The sequence below is a fragment of the Oculina patagonica genome, chromosome 12 (genome assembly GCF_052425735.1).
Source record: "Oculina patagonica isolate OP01 chromosome 12, crgOcupat, whole genome shotgun sequence".
Lineage (NCBI taxonomy): Eukaryota > Metazoa > Cnidaria > Anthozoa > Scleractinia > Oculinidae > Oculina > Oculina patagonica.
This window is the reverse complement of record NC_135769.1, coordinates 13491055-13515092: the sequence shown is the minus strand read 5'-3', so window position 1 is coordinate 13515092 and position 24038 is coordinate 13491055. Positions and strand designations below refer to the sequence as shown.

Sequence of the window (24038 nt, the reverse complement as noted above, 5' to 3'; positions counted from 1 at the left end):
AGAAATTTTCCTAAATGCGAAAGAGGATCAAGGGTTATTACACTTTATTCTGGTGGTAAAAAATGGCTTTACGAAGCCTGAGAGCACAAGCCATCAGTGACCCATTCACGCAACTCCCATGTAGAAAAAACATTCAAAGGGGCACCCTTTTCGGCATTTTACGTATCAATGACCCATTTACACAACTCCCATGAAAAAAGAAAACATTCAAAGAGGCAAATGAAGTGAGATTGTGACTTTTACTAAAAGCAGGTATGAGATACATGCAGTTTCACTTGCCATGTGACGTGATTTAGTAAACGTTTCAGCTCACTGAAAAACAGGAGTTCCACACTGCACGTTTTTGTTTCGCGTCACGTCATCTGGTGTCACGTCATCCTTTTTTCATCTCGTATATAATTTACGTGCTGACAGAAAAGTACTTTAAAACGCAATTCAGCTCATCCCAGGCAGTCGAAACATATTCAAAGGTTACACTTTATTTTGGTAGAGAAAAAATATACGAAACCAGAGAGCACAAAGCATCAGTGACCCATTGACACAACTCCCATAAAAATTTTTTTAAAAAGGCAAATGAAGTAAGACCGTTACATTATTGAACGCTTACAGTATTTACTCGAATAAGCTGCCCTCGAATAAGCGCCCCATTTAGGACCAAAAAATTAATAAGCGCCGCAGGAATTTTGTTTAACTAAAAACAGAACTATAAAGCAACTCTAAAACAAACTTGGACATTTCTTTCCATCAAAAGCGATGTTTTGCAGTTTAAAGTGATTGTTTTACCGTTCGCCCATTAGTTTTTCGATCCAACATTACGTAGTAGCCGCGGTGCTTATTCGAGTAAATACGGTATTTAGAAAAATAAGCGAAGGACGGCACTTCATCAAATTACCATGAGGTTGCTCGAAGAGCCTTTGATTTGTAACTGTATGTCATATTCCTTACACGCTAATTAACAATTAGACTACAAGCCCGAGTTTTCTATGAGCAAATAGTCAACGAGGCGCAGCCGAGTTGACTATCGCTCATAGAAAACGAGGGCGAGTAGTCTAATTGTTTTAGTAGAAACTCTAAAGCATTTCAGTCCAAAACCTACAATATTGTGCACTTTAAAGACAAAAATTAAGAAAATTTACCGCTTAAAGAGCTACGCGAGCGCGCGACTGTTTTCTATCGGCGAATAGAAATCAGTGGGAGAACCAATCAGATTCGCGGATTTCCATTAGAACACAGCTGAGTTTCTACTAATCCCTAATAATCCTTATAATCTGAAATGCCAGTCGTCTAGCACCCGGGATTTGGGATGGGGGAGAGAAGATGACATTATATTGACCAAGTTTCTCGGTCAAGGTGGCTGGAGTATTAGCCTGCTCCAGGTGTTCGGTTAGTTGGGGAGCAGCGCGAAGACCGGCGAGTGAAAAAAATGACAAGGAGACTAATTTTTCGCTCGCCGTTTTTCGCGCTGCTCCCCAACTAACCGAACGCCTGGAACAGGCTAGCTGGATATTGGGGCAGTTGTTTTTGCGTTATGGACCCGCTTCTGTACATTAGTTCATCTCGCTAGCCGTGCAATAAATGATGCTACAAGCTGAACGTTTTTCAGCAGCATTCCTTTTCGGCGCTAGATGCACCCGGCGTCAGTTGGCGACAGAGAAATGCAGCTGGTCATATCTTCTAGAACTATGTCAGTTCAAATACGTAACTATACGTCAAATACAGCCAGCAGACACTGAAAATTTAAATATTTATTGGGTAAACGCTTGTCAACCTGTAGCACCTGGTTTATTTTAAGATTGTTCCTAACTTTTGAGAATTCTGTTGCGCTGGATCAATACTCATAAGTAAAACGTGTGCATTTACTTTTAAAAGCAAGTAATTGCCGATCAGAGCGTTCTTCTTGCTACCGGTGATCCGAATATTGCGTTTTTGAGTTTGAATTTTTTAATTTAGTTCGAAGAATGTTATTTGAAATTTCTAAGTAGGTTGCTCTTCGTCTAAGAGCTGTAAGAGATTTCTGCAGTTCCAACACGGCCTTCTTTTCTCCCTGTAGAGCCATCTCTTTCTTCTTTAACATTTTAAATAATTCGTCATTCTCTGTCACAATGCGTCTACTCTCTAGTGAAAGTCGAGTTAGTTGTTTTTCTTTTTCTATTAACTTGGCTGTAGCAGTTCCCAAGTCATCTAAAATGATTTTGCTGCCTGTAACCAGTTTAAGAACTTTTTCTTCCACTTCCTGGCGCTGTTGTTCCAGGTTTTTATTTATATGTTCTGTCGCTACTCTTAATTCGCGTTCTTTGGTCAGATAGTCCTCTGTCTGTTTCAAGCTTTTTATAGCGACTGCTCGTCTGTGGTACCAAAGCTCTTTGGCTCTAAGTGCTTCCCTTAGTTTAACCTCAATAAGTCTTTTTTCTTCTTCTACTTGGTGGAGAGATATCTCCAGTTCCATGATTTGATCTCTTACTACCTTTGGCAAATAGAAGTCCTCGACTGTTTTCCTTGACTTTCCTCCGTGCTCGAATATAAAACGAATTATATTAGATGCCGTTCGTTCCGTGGAGTTTGGGAAACGAACAGAGAAGTCTTTCCTGCAAAACAAGTTGAGATAACAATACATTATTAGTAAGGAATAGGTACTTGAACGCAAGGGCGCATACCGTCGTAAGGTGGTTAGCGCGTTCATGGCATTCTAATCCCCCGGAGTGTGACGTTACACCCCGGACGCCCCAGGTGTTACTCTTTCTTGCAAATGATTAGTTGTGTTGTTCGAAAGCCGATAAACGGTGACTGAGGTTCTAATTGCTGAAAGAGTTTTCATCGTTTAGGTTTTGTGGAATTTGAGATTAGTCGACGTCAAAACTGGAGGGCAGAAAATATAAACAGTAATCAGGGGCATAGCTACCCTTTATACACGGATCCAGAGTTTCAGACTTCGTGTCCAAATTCAAAAGAAAAGTGAGTACTCAATTAAGTCAGGCTATTTTGTTTTGCGATGTTCAGTTTAACAATGGTCTGACTTAATGAGTGCTCACTTTTCCTTTGAAATTGGACCGGAAGTCTGAAATTCTGGATCCGTGTATACCCGTAGGCCCTGGCTTTCAGTTTTTTTTTTCAGCCTGCTCGTACTTTTAGAATGTACAGCAGAAAAAGATTTTCAAGATGAATGTGGACTCTTGTAGGTTAGCCAGGTGACAGGCTGGCCTACAGCCCGTCAAAAAACTGGCTATGCCCCTGGTAAACCTCACTGAAAAGTTAAAAAACTAAAAGGATTAGCTTCATCGTTCTTTCAACAACCGGCCCTGGATTGGATTTTTAATCCGCATCTTACGGATTCTTCACGCCCAAAGAAACGAGAACATTGAAATAGAATAACCTGACGTTATTTTTTCGTCGAGGACATCCTCGCCAATGCAATAGGTCTCATACATATCACGTTAAAGGGTCAATATTTACTTCAAGCCTCGCTTAAATGCAATTTTTTTAAAGCTTTTGGTACCTTCACTCTACTTTTGTGTGTGTGTGGATATTTTTTCTGGGGTTTTCAGTATATTTTAGACTTAATTGAGTTTAGTACAAATAAAATTCAGTGTACCTATAAGCTGGGAAGAAAATAAAAGAAGGGTACTGAGCTACATAAAGGTCCCATGGAAGATCATTTTCGTCGGCGTTGATCCTAAAAAAAAAAAAGACAAAAGCATTTGGAATCTCAATAGAATGTAACGCAGCTTATTATAAGTGAAATACTGGAATCAAATGACCATACAGTCAGACCATTTGAACTCAGCCACTTCTAGACTATCAGCTGTCCCTTTGTAGTCAGTTGAGCGGGCGAAAGCAAGCGAATGAACGAACGAGCCGGGGGAAACTGGGGTAGAGAAGAAATAGAAACGGTCTGTGCTCTCTTTTGTAACGGACGAGTTCAAATTTATCGCTGCACCAGCACTGAAAAATTAGGATTGGTCAGACAACTGTCAGCAACTCTGATGAGTAATCTGAAGAACAACTGGCAGAGTCAAAAAGAGACGGAATTGTTATTATCAGGTTAACAATGTTGGTTTATTTTAAATAAGTTCCCAGACTTGGCGGGCAGAGTCACCTGAACGCGACTGTTACAAAAGAGTGCAGTTCCTTTCACTTTTCGCCTCTAGGCTCTTTTAAAACGCATTTTAGCCATATGTACCACCTTGATTGTCGCATCACGTGATTTGCTTGTTTTTGCTCTGACACCCACTCACCCCACTCGGAAGCAACTTGACCAACCAAAATGTTAATTGAGCAAGGAAAAGATGTCCAGACCTTTGTTTGCTTTTAAATTTTTTGTAGATATATTGTTTGGATGCTTTAACTTTAAGTATACTATACAAATGCACTTATAGTCTAAAACTGTACCTTGCAATGGTGACATCACTTATGTTTTGGAAAAATCTTGCCACTGTGAGGAGAACTGGCCCGAGAGCTTGACAGTAGCCACACCATGGAGTGTAATACAATAACAAAACATCCTGACAAATTAAGTCACAAAGGTTACAAAGTATTCCAAAGTGAGGAGGAGGAGGAGGAGGAGAAAAGCTAGTAATGGATTTGGGTTTGATTATTTTGTAGTATCTTAACGCCTCCCTTAATGATATTCCAAATCTAAGAAGAAGCATAGAGAGTTCAGTTAAAAATAAATGACAAGAATCGACTCCAGACGTCTTTAGAGAGGTAACAGAGGTGTTTGTCAAAAAAAATTGATCGCAAAGCTTTTTTAAACAAAAGGAGTAATGAGTAGTTAATTGTTCCCATGTGTAAATTACGTTTGCCTAATGGTTAGCATATGGGGCTCTTCATTGAACGGTCCGGGTTTGAGCCCTGGCAGGGGTCATTGAGTCTTGTTCTGGGGCAAGACACTTCACTCGCACAGTGCCTAAACCATGTCTACAAATGGGAGGTGACCCTGCAATGAACTAGTTTCCCATCCAAGGAGAGAAGAAATACTCCTAGCTGCGTATTGCTACAGAAACCGGAAAAATCCCTGGTGGTACACTTAAACCTGAGGCAGACTTGACTTTAACTCCTCAAAATCTGTACCTACCTTTGTTTCATCCAGCACTATTTCATGGAAATTTGACGTCGCTACCTCTTTTACACATGTTTGTGTTGGTGTACATTTGCGTGACCTTACACGACCAGATCTGAAACGTCTTGCTAACTTCCCCGCCATGTAAGCCATCACAAACTCAACTGGGAAAAAATACAATGTTTCATACAAAGTCACTTCTGGATTCTTATTTATTGGTGTGTATGTGCAGAAGCATATCACCTATGCTTCAGGTTTGTGGGTGTGGGTGTGGGGTGGAGTAGGGCAAAGATTTTAACCATTTAAAACAGCAAATCGCAATCTGTGTTTAATGTGCAGACTTGAATATGCCAACTTAACACCCACATATTGTTGTTGACATATTCTATTCCAAGAGCATACTGCTCCAAATGGATTCAAAGTCCAGTTGGTATGGCATTAATAGTAAAATTGTAAAAAGTCATTATATTTACCAATTGTAGAGTTAGTGATTTCTAACTTCTCATCCATGACATATTGAGCATCATTCTATAACAGACAAAAAAAAAATTTCAAACACAAAATATTGAAATTCATCACAATAAATAGTGAAAATAGGGCTGGTGACAGCCAGGGAAAATTGCGGTTCCATATGTCTCTCTGTAGCTAAAGGCAGTGCACTTTTTGCCGTAATTTTGGAGGAGGCTAGATAAACCTTCATGTAATGTGCACATAAACCATTAATACAATATAACAACATCTTTTCATTAAGAGAAATTAATGTTCCTTTTGGTAGGAAGCAGTCCATGAATTCGGGATCTGTTGTTAAAATAGGGTTTAAGGCATCCTCAGAGACCCAGGGGCAGTTAGTCGGGGAAACGGGTAGCTTATCGGGACGACAGGGGTTTTCGGGCGAAAGTTTACAACAAGCTCGGGAGAGCCCCTGGGCACTTTCTTTTACCGAACCAGTTCCAGAAGCGTTTGAACTCCTTTCTTCTGATTGGCCAGAAAAACAGTTTTTCTGGCCAATCAGCGAGGATGAGCAGCAGAGCAGCTCTGACGCCTTCTTACACAAATTTGTTTTCCTCAGAGACTCGTCGTGGTTGCTTAGCCCGTGCATTGGATGATTTTACGTGGAGAGTGTCAGAGAAGAATAAGCCTTACACGACTTCCAGTTTTACACTGTTAGTTGCGATTCTTATTATTTTCCTTGATCGTTGAACGACTTCTGAAACTTTCCACGGTGTGGGTGTCTTCATTGCACGGGCCACGCAATAGCGAACATATCGCTGACGACACCTATTGTTATTTTGTTGGCAGCTTGACTATTGAAACAAAGGGTTTTTTGTTTGATTTGTTGGATATTTAAATAACAAAAACAAAACTTATAAAGATATAAACAGTGTAGAAAGTGGTGCATCGCGTATATAGCTATAAAAACTCATTTGTTTGCTTGTGCTATGCCACAGTTTGCAAATTCCCAGGCCTCATTGTTTTGTTGTTGTTGTTTTTTTAACTGAGACTCTCCACGTAAAATTATCCGATGGACGGGCTAATTCTAAACAACCACGACGAGTCTATGAGGAAAACAACTTCGTGTAAGAATGCGTCAGAGCCACTCTGCTGGTCATCCTCGCTGATTGGCCAGAAAAACTGTTTTTCTGGCCAATCAGAAGGAAGGAGTTCAAACGCTTCTGGAACTGGTTCAGTAAAAGAAAGTGCCCAGGGGCTCTCCCGAGCTTGTTGTAAACTTTCGCCCGAAAACCCCGTCATCCCCAAGAGCTACCTGTCGCCCCGACTATCTGCCCCTGGGACTCCGAGGATGGGTTTAAGGGTGACTTTCTATGGGGATTACAATGCTCTGACACTACTTCAAATGTAACTTGATATTTTGACTTTCTATGTGTCTGATCTCTAGGCCTTAGTGACCACCATACATAAGAAAGGAGGATTCAACTGTAGTCATATTACTATACCTCTAAATCAGCAATAACCAAGGCAAGCTTGCCCTGAGGGGTGCTATTAACACCAAGTCTCTCTGCCACTCCCCAGTACTCTGTGGAATCCATCATGAAGAAATTGACTGATCTGTTACTATAGCAACCAGCACCAGTGAATTGTGTCACATGACCCTTGGGTTCACAGCTGTTGTTACCAGCATCAGAGGAAGAATTGTCAATAGAGTCCTGATGTTCTTGCAAAAGAGCCTTAGAAGAAGGTGGAAACGTGTCTTTTGTGCCATCCTGAGGTTCAGTCAATGAATTGTTTCCCTTCTCTTCATTATAAACGTTTTTCAAACCAGTTTTTTTGTGTGGTGTAATAATTGATCCCAATAATTCTTTTAAAATATTGTCCAGACTCGTCTCTATTTGTGTAAAGGACTCCAGACTTACAGTTTTGATGTGTTCCAGAGATGACAAATATTTGTTTGTTTCTGCCATCTGGGATGTGCAGCAGATACTTGTCACAGCAAGTGGGTAATAAAGAGGTCTCATGGTGCTGCAACCAGTAATGAAGGAAGATAAAGTTGAAATAATGTTATTTTTCAAAAAGGTTGGTAATCCAAAGACCACATTTTGAAAAGTGTGGCATACATTGCAGATATTATACTTGTTTCCTTGGACATCGCTATGTTTCTGTACTTTAAATGACTGGCAATTCCTCAGTGGTGCTAATAAATATGGTACATTCAACTCTTTTTGTGTAATTACAATATCTCCTTGACTGTTTATAATGTTAAGCCTTGTAAGGTGTGAAGAATCTAAAGCTTGTTCATCAAATTCCATTTGCACTGATGTTCCAGCAGTGTTGTTTCTTTTAATGGCTTCTGAGTTTTGAGAAACAGAATTAATTCTAGTTCTGTTACATGAGCAATTAAAATAGAGTGCTGCTGCATGGATGTACTGAAGTGAAAAATAAAAACACAAGAAAAGTTCTGGTTAGTAAGACGACAAAGAACAACAAAGAAGATAAAAGTAGTCTAAATGAATTTAGGAAGCTAGAAGTGAACACGTATCATCATGGCATAAACCTGTCTCAAGTTAAAAAATGCCCTTGTACAGCGTAATTGTTACAATAATACTGATGTGAGACAGTCTGTAAAACTGTCCAGCTCCACACAAGTTACTCGATTTGTTCATGCCCAATGAAAGGTTTTCCAACATACATGTAAAGCAACAAGTATCATGGAATAATTATCACATTGCATTAAAAGTTTTGCTTTACTGGGTATGGATGCAATGCAGTGTGGTGCATATCATCATGACTCCATGTCAATAAATTACTTTTCCATCAGGCGTGGGACTCTACTTTGTCAATACCCTGGAAGTCCACAATCAAATTACACATGCTACAAGCATTCAAAGATGATTTGTGTGAAAAGAAGACCTGTGGATTATTTACTATTACTAAAGAGTATAAACTTTTAACTTACCACTTCTAAAAGATGTTGATTTACTCTACCCCTGGAGAATTGTGAGGGTAGAAACAAAATTACAGCTGGTCCCTTGCTCAACTGGTGCATAAAATACTCTTTTCTATCAGCACTAGGGGTAAGCTGAATGACAAGCTGAAGCAAAAAGCAAAGTCCAATATTATTTCTTATTTCTTATAAAAATACTTAATGGACTCACTCATTGATTGACTGAAAATCTATTGACTATTCTACAGGTAACAACTTCATCAGGGTTGACCACTAAAATGGAGTTTAGTACCAAGTACTCAGGGTTCAAGGGGAAGGCGCGGTGCCCTAATGATTAGTGCACTCGACTCCAAGTTGAATGGTCCGGGTTTAAACCCTGGCCAGGAGCTGCATTGTGTTCTTGGGCAAGGCACTTTACTCTCAAAGTGCCTCTCTCCACCCAGGTGTATAAATGGGTACTGGTGAATTTTCTGCTGGGGGATAACCCTGCAATGGACTAGGGGGAGTAGCAATACTCCTAGTTGCTTAATGCTATGGAAACCGGGATAAGCTCTGGCTGTATGGGCCACTAGGCTTGGACACAGACTTTACTCAGGGTTCGAGACTATTGGTAGCCAACTAGCCACAGGCTAGTAGAAATGCAGACTTGGCTTGTGGGTTTTGGGCTTTTGCTAGCCAAAATGGCTCGTGAAATTTCAGGCATGTGACTCTGCTAAATCATAAGTTTGGTTGAAAATTCTGGCTAGTAGAAAATTGGTTTGGCCTAGTGAAATCAAATTGGATGGCCTTATGTGCCCAAGGGCATGAAGAGGATTGAATCAAAGCTGTCACTAGCCAATAGGCCTAAGTTGGCCAAAAAGTTAGTCTCAAGCCCTAGTACTTGTAGTATGTCAGACTGAGGTTTTCTCGCTAGTGGCATTAAATTCTGTTCAATTTCCTTCAGTTAACAAGCAATAATTTGCCAAAAGAAGTTTTTGTGCAGTCCAGATGTATCAAGGGAAAGGTTGTAACTTCTGTAGTCACATGGATGCACTCTGCACACAATTCTTATTTACGACATGATATCCAGAATTATCTGTGCCTATAGGAAAGAGATAGCACTGTACAAATGATGATGTAAAATAATAATGGAATAACAATTATTAAGGTTACCTCACATCTATTTGCATCAATCCATTTGGTGAGATCATTAGCTGTGAAGTTATTACTTGAGGGATACTTCTATGATTGATAATACGTGTAGCATAAACAAAATTCAAAACATGAAGCAAGAAACAAAATGCATAAATCTACAGTATCTGTATTAACAGCCTTAACAATATAATCTCAAAAACTGATTTATGAACTTATTTTTACAGTTTTTCTTGTTAATAACTGATCAGAAAATGTTACATTTAACCAGATGTTTTTTGGTGGAGGGGTTTTGGATTTGTCTCTTTAAAAAAATTGCAAAACAAAGAAAGTGGATCAAAAAGATAACTTGAAAATATGCAAGTTAATGTCAGAAGTAAAATGGTTTAACAGTGATATAGAGTGAAAATACTCTAACATAAAACTTACCAATACAGCTTGGTTGAGGCAATGATATGCCACTTCTGATGCATTATCAATTCCCACTTTTAAAGCAAGATGGACACTTGTCACAACAGCAAATAAAGGTTTAGAAGCTGAATTGTGGAAATTAAAAAATATGTATATCAAGTGCTCAACTAAAATCAATCTCATCAGTTACCGTTTTCAGTTGCACGAGTTTGATTAGAATAAAACAATATTATAAGGAAAATAGAACCAAAAAATTATTAGATTGGGTTTTCAAATGATAGCAAAATTCAATCTTAATCAACCCTAAAAAAGGTTTAGAGCAACATCATATTTCACAATACAGTAAATTATTCACACCATCCCCTTATCAAAGCAAAAAAGGCTACCATCTACCCTCTTTCAAGGAGGAAAAGGTCTACTTTTGGGCACATTTGATCCATTTGGATGTGTCATTGTCTGCTGCTATGTCAGAAGAAGGAGACCTTTGAGGGGAAGGTAGACTTGGCCAGCAATTGGTCAGGCCATTCTTACTGCCATCAGAAATGTGTAACAATGTCATAGCACATGTAACACATCAGAACATACCTTGAGCATTAAACTGCAGTGACAGACTAAAGAAAGTGCTGTACCTCTTGCTGTTTAACATTGTCTTCTTAAAGTAACCTATGACAAGCTCCTAAGAAAAAAAAGATAAAGAACTGATTTATCTCTGAGTTAAAAAATGTTAACTTACAGTGTACATATAGCTTATTAGTAAAGTGTTTGGAACATAAATATTCTATTTCATGGTTTTGTTCATTTAGCTATCTTTTTACAATCTTTTAGAATCTCTTCCACGAAAATAATTCATGAGCCATGAAATCCACTTCTTCTGTAAAAATCACATTTCTTGGGCCATAAATCCATGATGGCTTAATATTTTATTGGGTTATTTAATCTATTGGTAAAATCTTCAGGGAGAAATCATGGCTGCATTGTTAGTGGCTATAAAATCAAGCCTGACAAAAAAATAACACAAAGCATGTCTTGCATGCCAGTGATTTTACCTGGCTGGTCTTTTTTGTCACAGTCAGCTCTGCATTAGTACCTATGTATACAAATGGTCTGATAACAGAATAAAGGAATGCAACCTGCAACAATACAACAAATCTTAAAATTTGTTAATGGACATAATTATCTTGAGCTCCCTGCTGCAAGAACATTGAGCCACGAAGAGATGAAAATTGAGTCAAATGTGGTGAGACTTGAAAACCTCAATCTGGTGTTGAGGAGTGGCTAAATATTACACACTCAGGTACATTTACAGGAAAATTTAATCTAGAACCACTGCAGTCAGCAGTCTCCCCTTTTATAGCATGCGACCTGTGGGGTAACCCATACATGGTGGATTTGAAGGGCTGTTGTTGTATATTGCATTACATGTGCATTTCATTCAGTTGATCTTCACATAATTATCAGTCTGCTTGCTCAATGTGAATCATTGTCACACACTTTTGGTTTGTAAGTATCTAGCAGGTATTTCTTCATGAATGCAAGTTACTTCCAATAAATTCCTTTCAGCTTGATGATGTCTGTCAGTGGTTGCTTGTTGGGTGGTTTCTACTTCAAGAGGTTCCATGGACACCTCCATGCTGGGTATTGTGCTTGGCACCCTGCTAACCTTTGAGCAACACTTCCCAAGTTTTTATCAGTATACTGGTGATGAGTTTGAATCTTACCCACTTTCACACTGATAACAATAACTATGAAATGCTGTAATTAGGCACAGTACGAAAAGCTTCAATGTTTGAACTGGGCCTTACACAGACTTCTCTATCAGTCAACAACTCACCATCTTGGATGCTCTGTGTACACCTTTGTACTCCACTCCATCAAAACGTGTGTGAATCGCAACAAGCTTGGGAAATAAATCAACTGTTTGCTGCTGAGAACAGGTGCCTGTCCAGCAATTAATGGCAATAAAGGATACCTGTAAATAAATAAAAACAAGTGGCAGTTTTAGCTCCTGTTATTTATAAGTAAGCAAGCTGTAATTTCAGGATAATGGATTAAGGATTAAAACATTTCATCCCTAAAACATTTCCAACTTGATTAGATCATAACTGCATCAAAAAGATGATAAGGTAAAGGAACAATTAACATGATACTTAAGGTCACGGGGGAGACACACAGCATGAATAATTCATGAAGCGAAATTTTGCTTGATCTGCATCTTTTAAAACACTTGTTTCTCGGCTGTTATGGGTGTGATTAAGCTCAAATTTTACAGAGACATGAAGAAATGATCAAAGATTATGTATGCCATCTTTTATTTGGTAGATTGTACTTAACGGCGATGTAATAGCCACGTTAGTGCCAAATTGGGGAGAACATGATTTTGTGGCAGAGTTTGCGGAACGAGTAGGTGACAGCACACTGTGATCTTCTCAAAAACTTATCAGTCAATATCTCTAGAGTGTCATAACAGAAGCGGATTTTTGCCAGCAAGTTATGGCGGTTTAAATGCACAAATTTTAATTTTATGTCTTAAATAAAGCGCTCTTTTAAAATTCCGCCTCTGTTATGACACACTACAATATCCATAGTTTACCTATCTGCAGTGGCAAGTCATGAAGGTCTGTATCCGCGCTGTATTCTCTGCCACAAAATTGTTGGAAAAGTCCAAACTTTGAGATTTCCGAAGGTGTCCCGACCAAAACACGATCAGTTTCCAAAGGAGAGATGTAATTATGGTAATTATATTCCACGCTTTTATGGTTGATTACTCTGAGTTGCAGAAACATTCAAATTTGAATAAAAATAAGCTCATAAGTGTTGTTCTAAATTGGTTAAAATATCAAAGAAACAAGAATTTATTATTTTTTTAAATCACGCAAATGCACCCATATTTTTATCCAGTCATGAATATCACGTAAAGTTGTCAATGTCAGTCGTTGCACTTTGTGCATACGCTTTAAATAAATGCATAATGATGAGCCTAAGGTGTCCCCCGCGACCTTAAGTGTGGTGTCAAAGTAATGCACATCTAATATGTACTTCGCGTTGACACAAATTGAAACTTACAGTAATTGAAATCTTATCAACTCACACCTGTTTATATAGGATATTTGCTGCTCTCCTAAACTCTTGGGCGGCATTCCATGACTGTCCACACCAGGGAGCATAAAAGAGAACAAAGTTAACCTCATTTTTTTGAAGCAAATCTGTAAATGTGTCCATGGATCCATCAGGAATTTCAATCACTTTTCCACCACTTGAAAAGAGAGGACGAGATTTAGGAAATCGGTGTGTATCTCCACTGAAAATATATTAAACAAAAAGAAGACATTAATTTTTATATGAATTAATGATAATTTGAAAAGAGGGTAAAGCCATGCTTTAACAAATCACACTTTGGCTTCCTGCTCACCCAACCTTGTTAACTACTCTTATGAAACAAAGTCAGTTGAGCTTCATTTAGGGCCTCCACAGACTAGTTATTTTGTGGTCGACGAGAACTAAATGTTATCAACAACTGACCCTGTCCCATGCGAGCATTCCACACGTTTCAAGGAGTGTTTGTTGTTGACAACAAAGTCAAACCAGTGAGAGCTTGGGAACTAACATTCACTACACATGCTCAAACCACTGACTATTGACAATGCAGTCATGATAGTTGTCAACAATTCCAATACACACGGTCAAAAAATCTAGTTTTCGACAACTACAATGCAGGACATTAATGTTGGGACACTGAGCACAATTCTGGGCCAAATGAATGCTAGCCCCCCTCCCCCCAAACAATGTTGAGAATTGACAATCTCACGCACCAAGATCAGGGATCCATATTCGCAGTCGTCCGGTCGTCCGAGACGACTAAAACATCGTATGGACGACCAAATGATTACATAAACTCGTCCGCTGGACGACTTAAGTTTGACTTAATGAAAAAAAAAAACAATTATTAAGTTTTCTTATGAGTTACTTGCGTCCTGGCCACTTTTCGAAAACAGAACATAATTTGCAACTTTCTGTCCCGATAAAATCATAATTTTGGCCGCCATCTTGGCTGATGCGGTATTTTCCATCAATGAAATCATCGTATTTTCAAGCTCTCAACCGCTGATATTTTGTACTGCAGCTGCATCCACGAAAGGCGATCGCATCAGCTGATGTTTTGATCAAAATTTGCCGTTATCTTGGTCTGGCGCCGCCAGCAAAGAAAAAAAAGCAATGTCAACACTTCAGAAAAACAAACCAAATATGAATAAGAAGAGCAAAAGCGTTCTTTTCTTCCGTGGTTGCAGTCGAAGAGGCCCTGGCTTTCATTTGTGCCCGCATCATACGCTTCCGCAACATCGCATATCGCAAGCCGCTTGGGGGCGTGATGTTTTGTGAAATTTGTAAACCGGCAGAATCAAACTTTATTAAAACAGATCCGTTGTCTTGAAGATTTCATGTATACACAGTGTTACATACATGTGATAATAACAAAAAAGTCAACTTTTCATTTACTTGTTGTACGGTCGCCATTCTTCACTTTTGAACGGGCAAGTAAAATTTTGCCAGGGCAAGTATGTCATCTTGCATACTTGCCCGGCTGACGACTTGGAGAAAAAATGAATATGGATCCCTGAAGATCAGGGCATATATGTTTGTCAACATTGCTAGGGGGAGGGGGGGCTTCGGAAAGAGGAATTGGGGTCTTGGGCATGTACAGAGTCCACAATTACAATTCTTGGAGTATCTCTTGCACTATTCAATTCTCCTTTTCACAAGTGTCCCAAGTATTTCTGACCTGCATTGTAGGTTGTTTCCCTTTCGAAAATGGAAACTGGTTACCTGTCGACAACTAAAAATTTAGTGCTTAGTTGTCGAACTCATTTTACACACTATAAGTTCTCAATAACATCTGATTGTTGATACAAAAAATAGATGCCGACCACGGGGGGGGGGGGGGGGGGTTGAAATTTTTGATTTCAGGATTTTGATTGGGTAGGAAAATTTGTCAAGTATTTTTTGTTTTAAGTAGGGATGTTTTGCCGTATTTAAAACAATATAAAGATTTGTTGTAGTGCCTTAGCTGCATAGTTTTGGAAATAAAGTACAAACAAACGTGTTTTCCTGTTGTTTTTTTGAGGGGTCAATTTTTGATGTGGGGATTTTTTTAGGTTATGTTGGAAGCCCTAGGGATTTTTTGGGGTCTTGGTTTTTGCCCCCATTCAATCATCCCCGTCACTTGAAATCCTGGGTTCCCCCCTGGGGTGCACCACCATAAAAACAAAAAGTACATGCAGCTACATGTAGGAAATGCACTGGAGGGTTCAATTACTTTCTATTAATTGAAGCCTTTTCCATGTTACATTCATAGTAACTAACTTTTGACCTGATCTTTGAACATCCATCTTTTGACATGCTATGTGCAGTCAGCCAATAACAAACATGGCAGATTTCTCAACAATACTGTTTCTGATGTAATGTATATGCAATGATTCATATATGAACTGCGGATGTATATGAAAGTGATAAATGATCCTTGCAGTGAATTTCCAATTTTAAAAAAAAATTCAGGGCTTTAACGGGATCCCGTTGAAGCCCTGAATTTTTTTCAGGCTTCTTTATTCCAAATTATTGCTTAAATTGGAAATTCACTGCGATGATCATTTATCACTTTAATACTGTTTCTGACAGCAAATTGAGACATGCTATTAAATTTTATTCAGGCTACAAATTTAGCCAGCTAAAAAGGCTGTTTGTTGCCGTCTTTTGCCTCTCTGGTATCTTTCTCGTTGAGGTGGTTTAACTTAGCAGCTGTTCAATGATTTAACCATTCACAGTTTTGGTGAGCAACAGATTTACAACTATTCTCCTTGGCTTTCTAATCAAGGAATCAGAAGCCCAAGGAGACTCATAGAATTCCAAAATTATTTATTAGAAACAGTTCAGTTGAGAAATTTGTCATGTTGTCAGTCAGCAAACTGACCGCACATCAACTGGCCTGGTAGCATGGCACGTAGAAAGATGCATGCTGAAGGATCACGTTGAAAGATAGTCACTATGCATGTTACACTGAAAAGGGTCTTAGCATATAGGTGGAGTCGAACCCAGCTGGGTAATGTGCAACTTTTGTGATCACTACACCACAGAAGTCCACAGGAGAGCAGGCTCCAGAGCTAGCGCTAATTTGTGTTTTCAAATTCAGGCTAACCGTAAGGCTACTCTGGTTTATCAGCAGGCTCTTTGGCTGACGGAAGTGCTATTTAATAATATGCTAACCATGGAGCTCGTTGTAATTCGTGAATTTACAGGTGTTCATCTGCATAAAGAGTAAGCTTAACGAAAGCCACCTACTTGCCATTAAACCACGCACATCCACGAAATGACAACACGAACAAACCAAGAATGAGAAGAAACTGATGTTTGAGTAAAATCATGGCCGCATGTTGTAAAATTGTTGTTTCTAATCCAAACTCATGTATGAAGAAAAAAACATGTTTATATCAACATCATACACGTCCGCCATGTTGAAACCGAATCAAAGATGGCCACGCAGCATTTGTACCCAGGGCCTTTTCGCGGAGGCGACAGGCCGGGTCGCACGGCATCCTCGTACCCAGGGTCTTCGTTCCCTTTGACCCGCGGTCAGAAAAAAATCAAAGCCTGCGCAGAAGGGACGAAGACTCGAGGTACGAGAATGGGTCGCACGGTTGGTCGCACAAAAAACCAACGCCTGCCTTCCACGCAGTCGTTCTTTATAGGGGCGATCGTGTTTCACTCCTCCCCACGATATTTTATCCCCGGTTGAAGGAAACAATGGCAAGTGGCTCGCAGTCCAAGAGGTCGTGGTGGCTTATGCATATGCATGGTTATGTTATTCAAAATGCCATAAAACTCGTAATAAGTCGAATAAACTTTCAGTTCCAGTCCGAACCTTGGAAATGCTAGCCTCCCGTGTTTCTCTCCTCCCCACGAACGGGGAGGATTGAAACACGATAAATATCATTGCATTTTTTTCAGCTTTGTTCGTCACAGGTCGATGCTATTGCGCCCCTTACTGGATCCTAACGGAATCACTTTGTGATTTTTGAAAACTGACACAACACAGCCGTTTCGTAGGCTGGGTTGGATTTAGAGGGGGAATGGAACGACTTGACGGGTCTTTGGTCCAGTTGCTTGTAATTATCTCAGTAGATCTATTCAGTTTATATATTATTTTCGAACTGCTCTAGCTGAACAGGAGTAAAAACCAACATTCAACTGAAGGAGTTGCATATTGCCATGGCTTACAAAGTATAGTTAAGAAATGAGTCGAGAGTTTATAACGCACGTGCAAGGCTGTCAGAGCTATTGCTCTGCTTTTTAAATGTTTTGTTTGGCGACGTTCCCATTGAAGGAAACGATAGCCGCAATCGATATAGTGCCTTTACACATTATTTTAATTCTTTTTTATTACTTATTCCTTTTATATGACACTTGGCCAACAATTTAAAATTTTGAGTCAAAATAGCAAAATAGCGAGCTTATACGATCCCTTTAGTTTTAATACAAAAACTGTTCAGTTAGGCTGCATTCATTATGTATCCTACAGGGGGGGGGGGGGCAGAGGATTTTAGGGGGGGTTCTCAAATTTTTAGAGCAAAAAAAGGGGGGATATGAAAATTGTTTAAATATCTCCTGGGGGGATGCTTATTTTTTTGTAAGATTCTGTCTAGCTTTTGTAATAGTTTTTAAAAGTGAAAAAAGAAATTATAAGTACAGGAGCTTCTTTCAAGGATTGTAAGCAACAAGGGTACCTCTATCATTCCGAGAGACTATAGTACGTATTTTGAAGTTTTTGAGGAGTGTTCCTGACCTGTAGATGACACTTCTTTGCTAAGTGAAGCCAACACAGTTCGTGAAATTGATGATTTTTTGCCAAGAGCACAGTTAAAGAAGAACTTCCATAATGGCAGTGTAAGCTTAGAAAAGCCTGAAACGATAGAGCGGTTTTGTAATGAGTACATTGTTGAAGAAGTTCACGTACAAGGGTGTTTGAATCATCTTTTGACATTACAACAGACCAGTACAGTAAGACAAGAACACCCGAAAAACGAAAGGATACAAACAATATGACTGGAAAACTATCGCGTCCATCTTTGAAAATATGAATAAGCTATACGTCGAAGAACTTAACAAATATTTAGACAATCATAAACTTTCTCTCCTTGGGAAGAAAAATGCTAAGACAAGGAGAATAATGGCACATGTCGCACTTGAGAGGAATGATGCTGAACGGCCAGAAAACGAGGGTCAAGAGGATGGCAACAACGGAGATGAATCCGTGGATAAGTGTGATAGATGATTAGGTTGTTGCTTTTGTCGACGAGAGTGACAGTGAAACGGAGGTTCCTGTCAATACTCCTGGTAGTACTCATACACGAGCTGGCAGGCTATCCGGCTATACCTAATTCGCGCTACTTAGACTGGCTAACAGTCAAAGCTCTCTCGATGTTCTTATTAAACATATCTCTTGAAATTTCAAACATATATAGTGTACTAAATAATAAAGATGGTAAATTGTAAGCTCGGTAATAAATAATGAGGATGAAGTATTCAACATGACACGAGCATGGGACAAAGAAAAATTCTGAGTCCCCGACGGGAATCGAACCCATGGCCTCCCAGATACCGGTTGGGCGCTCTAACCAACTGAGCTACGAGAGACTCGTTGTGAGCTGGGCCATTTTACTAGGTTCATTATTTATTACCGAGCTTACAATTTACCATCTTTATTATTTACTACAAACTTGATGAATTCGACATTGCTGATCCTAGTAGTATACAGGTGTACAGGTTACGTGTCACTTATCAACCTACTAAAATGGCCCAGCTCACAACGAGTCTCTCGTAGCTCAGTTGGTTAGAGCGCCCAACCGGTATCTGGGAGGCCATGGGTTCGATTCCCGTCGGGAACTCAGATTTTTTTGTCCCATTCTCGTGTCATGTTGAATACTTCATCTTCATTATATAGTGTACTATTATACAGATATATATTTTGATATTTCTTGTGAGGGAGGAGGGGGGGTATTCATTTTTCAGCTGATTGCTGGGGGGGGGGGGGTTATGAAAATTTGTATGGACCTTGGGGGAGATATAAAAAAACGAGCCGCTGGAAAAAAAAATCCCCCCCTGTAGCATACATAATGAATGCAGCCTTACAAATCTTGTTTTCTTATCGTTAACGTAGACTACCTGTAAGGCTAGGTTATTATGTTAAATTTTTGCGAGAGAAATAATTCCCGTGTTGGTTTAAACTATCCACGGCAGGGTTAAGACAGAAAATGAATCAGTTAAAATGGCAGAAGGCGAACAGATCAAGAACTGAAATCAAGGTGACAGATCTGACACATAAATGAGTTTACATTTTTCTTTTGTTATATAAGACGATTATCACTGGAATGAAGTTTGGGGACAACTGGCTGAGTTTATTAACGAAAATGTTAGTGACAACAAAGCCGTTAACTTGTAAATGTGGAAGGATGAACTGACTTATTTTGCATCGTTCTTCAGTCAGTTCATCTCTCCATATTTCGCGTGCTTTGCTGCTATCGACGTCAGACCATTGGAGACTGGACCAGTTTCCATGGTAACAGCGTCAAAACTTTGACCCGAACTTCCCTCGTTCCTCACTTAACTGACAATAGTATGATCTTTTTATGAGTTCTTTATGTTATTATCCAAACCCAAAATTTCTTCTAAGAGCGTCTGAGAGAGAAATATTCAGTGCACTGAATCCTGAACTTATAAAGTTGCCACACAGTCTTTATTATTATTCCAAGCCAATCAAATTATTTTACATGCCAGTAATTTTTCTCTTATTTGTTTTTACAAATCTCTTTTGCAAAACGTTCGACTTGTTCTTTGGTGAAAAACCTCCCTGGAATGTCAATAATAAGTTGGTGGCTTTCTTTTGGCTTGCTTGCCAACTCATTCAGTTCATCTTTATCAAGATGATCAGAAATTCCCACGGAAAACAACTTAATGCCTCTTCTTGTAAGTGTATCAGCACTCTTCCTTGTAAATTCCACGCCTCGTGTGCTAAAACCATCGGTTACGAACACTGCTACCTTCTTCACATCTGTAGGTAAAAGAGAATGACGTAAACTTGTTATATTTTGAACTACGTTTATTCACAGGGCGGAAATTTTTCCCAGTGTTATTGGATGCTACAATTGGAATGACCGTTCTCTATCTTTAAGTAACATGCCAACTAGAAAAACGTTTTTAAAAAAGTACTTAATCAGTTTTATTTTGCTCAGTACTAACTACTTAATACCTCTTCCTCTCCTATGCTAAGTTTACTTTTTTATCCTAAACTAACCCCGTGCCACCACCTTGCCTCAATGCTTCGGTTCATTTCTTTTATGATTTCCGATTGTTCAATGAAACTTATCCAAAGTGTAAACAATTTACTAGCAGTGTGTTAAATCAATCGCCAGTGCGAATAATATATTTTTTTTCAGCATTGTGATTGGTCAGTTTGCGATCTTCTGAAGAATTAGTCCAGTCCCTGAACTCTCTCTTCGCGCGCCTGAGTTCAATCCCGAGAAAGGGTGCGCGAAAGAGAGAGTTCAGGGACTGGACTACTAAAGAATATGCTTTTAAGACATTTTATTGCCATTTGAGAGCAAGATTTAATTTAAAAAATCGGAACGAAAATTTTATTTTTGCAAGGCAAGCAACAATTTGGCAAGGCAGGTTAATTAAATCAACAAGTGTCATCACCAGTACATGTAAACTGTAAAGGAAAGGACGATATGACAATTTTAACTAAACTAATCCGAAACTGGGAAATAAACTGTATTACTGACCTTTATCACTTGTTCTCGCCCCGTTTTTGGTATCGAAGAGTTTAAACTCAACAAGATCAAACCCAAAGTCGAGTCTACTTGCGGCTCCTTCATAACGGAGCTCATCCACTGCCTTTAAAACAGATTCTCGAGTAGCATCACCGTTAAATGTCCTTGCTGTGTGCACGTATTGACTGTATGATGCCACGGCCACGTTAGTCTTCTCCTTTGAAATGTCAAAGTGTTTTATAAGGTCGGCGACAAATTTCTTGCCGATTTTAAATTGATCCATTGTTACACTCCCTGATCCATCCAGAAGAAAAACCATGTCTACTTTGTTATGACACATAAACTGCTTCCCTTGTGCGGCGAGTGAAACTATGTGCGACAACATGAAGGCGAAGTTAGCACATGAAACAAGAGCTTGATATAAACTGACCTGCTACCTTAGAAAATCACTAAAAGTGGGCAAATTAAAAAAAATTCTTGTTAATTCGTGAAGCAAATTAATCGCTTTATTTAGTGGTCTTTAGTTGCCAGAGAATTTAGCATTTGGCTTGAGGACCCAGCAATAAACAAGCCAAACTTTATTTCTGTGGAGTGTGACGACTAGGTTCTATTTCAGTGTATTAAAATGCAAGTAGAGGGGGTGGTAATAGTTTTTTTTTATCAAACCTGAACCTCATGTTTATGGACCATCATTGAAAGAACAAATGAGCTTTTCCTTTTTTCTATTTTGTTTTAAACTTAAACACATTTGACCCTTTCGTATACAATCGATAAAAAATGGTACCCCTTTCACACACGTTCACTATCCTTTTCTATACTCAAACTGGTGGAATACCTACCCTTTTATATATCTACAGTCTAAAAAAAGGTCACCCTGTCGGGCGGAGCCTCACTATAAGGAGTAACCCCCCCCCCCCCTTCTGGGGTCCCAACATTGATTTAGCTCGAACATTCAAGTTGTGGGTACATTGGAAATTGTAGTAAATGTCCCTTTAAATGTCGTAACAATAAACACTGCGTCACTTTTGAAGCTTTCAAAAGACGCTTTTAGCAAGAACTTCAATCGCACGATCACATTGCAAAACAGTAATAAATATTTGATGCCTGAGAATCTAGTCGTCGTGCATTTTCCAATGGCTAGTTTTTATAGACTATTATTATCATTATAGTTAGTTTGCTTTTTAGTCGAACACTTCGTAGTTCTCGTATATTTACCTGCTGCTAAAGTTGATAGGATACCCAAACCAAAAACATTTATTAATGCAGTCTTCCGACTCACGAATCCTCTCATTTTCTTTTGGTAATCCCGCCTATAAATACAGAGTAAAACACAAATAAAGATATCAAAACATCCGTAAACAATATCCATTTTTTATCATTGCCCATAGCAAACAAACAATGTTTACCTATACAGATCCCATTTCACTAAATCGGTGTCCTCAAACCGGCAATCATTTCAAGTCTTAATCTGACTGAAACGTTTATGGATTGACACAACATCTTTAGGAATAAGTTAGCGTACTAAAACTTGAAATAAAGATATCTTAGTGCAAATTTTATAAAATTACAGATCTAGTGGATTAGTTGGCTCAAACCTTTTCCCTGATGGCCACAAAGGAAATATGTTCTCTTATATCAACTCAAAATGCTATTTACACCGTGTGAATTGCTTCGCTGTAAACAGACCTGTTAACTTATACAAGCAGTACCTGTTAAGCCCCTCCAACCGTGAGTGACGTTAAGCGGGACAGTAGGTTGTGAAGTGTTAGGTTCATGGCTATTTGATTACACAACTAACAATTGAGTAAGATCTCCATTGATCTCCATTGCCACTTCGCTGACTGAACTACCGGGCTGAACTACTTAGTTTGAATAAGCAAACCAATACATACGAGTGACATATGCGAGTAATCGCTAGCTTAAATTTTACATTCAAATCTGAATCAGAAATTTTATGCGGTTTCTACATAAGAAAATCACAACTTGTTTTCATAAACGAGATAGGTGTGAACAAACGAAAAGCAGTGACGGAGTGTCGAGATCATGAACACTTCCCTCCCACAATGTTGCTCGGGTTTTTTGGCACCACACTCTGCCCCGAGGGTCTATCTCCCGTCTTCTCTTGATAACAAGCGTTTCAGTGCTCCTACGTCTTACGTGGGCAAATACATTTCTATATTAAGCCTCTGTCGTGCATTTTTTTCGTAAAAAGTCAGTGGACCACCTCCAGAGGTGGTCCTCATCAGTCTGGTCTGGCTGAACCGAAATGGACCTTTCCATTTACCTTGAGGGTAAATGGAAAGCACCCATGGGACATGACGAACAAATCCGGCCCCGACTATAAGCCAATTAGAGCGCGCGTGTTATATCAAGCCGGGAAAAAAAAAAAAAAAAAAAAAAAAAAAAAAAAAAAAAAAAAAAAAAAAAAAAAAAAAAAAAAAAAAAAAAAAAAAAAAAAAAAAAAAAAAAAAAAAACAAAAAAACAAAAGACCCCCACGCCCAAACAACAAACCCGCTAAATACCCCTGTAATGACCTCACTCTCGGTTAATAAGTAGTATGTATCCATATAATCAGAAACCCTCTTTTGGGTTTCTGATATAACAAATAGATGAAATTATTATCCCCGGACGGCTGTGAGAACCTGACACTCACGATTGGTCGAGAAACTCGGCAACGCGCCTGTTACGCTGTAAATATAGCATTTTACTAGTAAGGCTTGGGTACCAAGGAACGCTGCATTTGTCATTCACGCGAGTAAACATGGGGAACAAAGTTAATTTAATCATAGAAACATTTCCCTCCAAGCTTAGCCGGACCAAGAGAATCGCTTGGTCGGACTACTTTAAAGAGTATTTACCATTCTTGTAACAAGGCCGCCTGTCCCTCTTAGTAGGCAGGGCTTTTGCAAACGAAAAGGTGGCTCTGGGGACACAGGACATAAGAATGTATTTACGTGCACCCGACTCGTTCCCAGTCTTGATCCAGTCATCCCGTCTTCATTTGAGGTGGAAAAAAGCGTTTGTACTTAGTAAACGGCAGTGAACCAGTTCTTAAGCAGTGCAGCTAACCGTATAGTTTATTCTTTACACTATGAAAAATAACCTCGTTCCCATTGTTTTTAAAACAAAGTCGAGCACGAGAACACGTACTTTGTTATACCGTATTTACTCGAGGCGCTAATTAAATTTTGACCTTGAGAGTGGGCGCCTATTCGAGGTGAG

The 24038-nt window shown here is 39.1% G+C and overlaps 2 protein-coding genes across 4 annotated transcripts; both read right to left on the bottom strand.

The window, feature by feature from the left end:
* Nucleotides 1-1730: 1730 nt before the first annotated feature.
* Nucleotides 1731-16512, bottom strand: LOC144632677 (thioredoxin domain-containing protein 11-like). The gene is made up of 14 exons (XM_078491367.1): nucleotides 16329-16512; nucleotides 13089-13296; nucleotides 11830-11967; nucleotides 11045-11128; nucleotides 10584-10674; nucleotides 10017-10123; nucleotides 9609-9677; nucleotides 8469-8603; nucleotides 7012-7938; nucleotides 5530-5584; nucleotides 5072-5220; nucleotides 4387-4499; nucleotides 3590-3670; nucleotides 1731-2585 (listed from the first exon to the last, which is right to left on the bottom strand). The coding sequence occupies exons 1-14, from the start codon at nucleotides 16409-16411 to the stop codon at nucleotides 1901-1903; spliced, it is 2925 nt and encodes a 974-aa protein (XP_078347493.1). The 5' UTR covers nucleotides 16412-16512; the 3' UTR covers nucleotides 1731-1900.
* Nucleotides 16513-19754: 3242 nt separating this feature from the next.
* On the bottom strand, nucleotides 19755-23757 carry LOC144632722 (cochlin-like). 3 transcript variants are annotated; one of them, XM_078491439.1, is made up of 4 exons: nucleotides 23675-23757; nucleotides 22031-22125; nucleotides 20828-21184; nucleotides 19755-20094 (listed from the first exon to the last, which is right to left on the bottom strand). In XM_078491439.1, exons 2-4 carry the CDS (start codon nucleotides 22104-22106, stop codon nucleotides 19832-19834), a joined length of 696 nt encoding a protein of 231 aa, XP_078347565.1. In that variant the 5' UTR covers nucleotides 22107-22125; nucleotides 23675-23757; the 3' UTR covers nucleotides 19755-19831. The 3 variants fall into 3 exon arrangements, with proteins under 3 accessions (XP_078347565.1, XP_078347564.1, XP_078347563.1); XM_078491438.1 differs by lacking the exon at nucleotides 23675-23757 and adding an exon at nucleotides 22525-22536; XM_078491437.1 differs by lacking the exon at nucleotides 23675-23757 and adding an exon at nucleotides 22411-22506.
* Between the last annotated feature and the right edge of the window lie 281 nt (nucleotides 23758-24038).

What these genes read in the sequence shown, in the direction of transcription:
- LOC144632677 (XM_078491367.1), bottom strand. Translation starts at nt 16,411, where the DNA reads ATGATTTTACTCAAACATCAGTTTCTTCTCATTCTTGGTTTGTTCGTG. An exon ending in TGGTTATTGCTGATTTAGAG is followed by an intron (nt 5,585 to 7,011) that starts GTATAGTAATAT and finishes TGTCTGTTATAG; the next exon opens with AATGATGCTCAATATGTCAT. An exon ending in AGTGATGTCACCATTGCAAG is followed by an intron (nt 3,671 to 4,386) that starts GTACAGTTTTAG and finishes TTTTTTTTTTAG; the next exon opens with GATCAACGCCGACGAAAATG.
- LOC144632722 (XM_078491439.1), bottom strand. Translation starts at nt 22,106, where the DNA reads ATGAGAGGATTCGTGAGTCGGAAGACTGCATTAATAAATGTTTTTGGT. An exon ending in CCTATCAACTTTAGCAGCAG is followed by an intron (nt 21,185 to 22,030) that starts GTAAATATACGA and finishes TGTCGCACATAG; the next exon opens with TTTCACTCGCCGCACAAGGG. An exon ending in GGCGAGAACAAGTGATAAAG is followed by an intron (nt 20,095 to 20,827) that starts GTCAGTAATACA and finishes TTTTACCTACAG; the next exon opens with ATGTGAAGAAGGTAGCAGTG.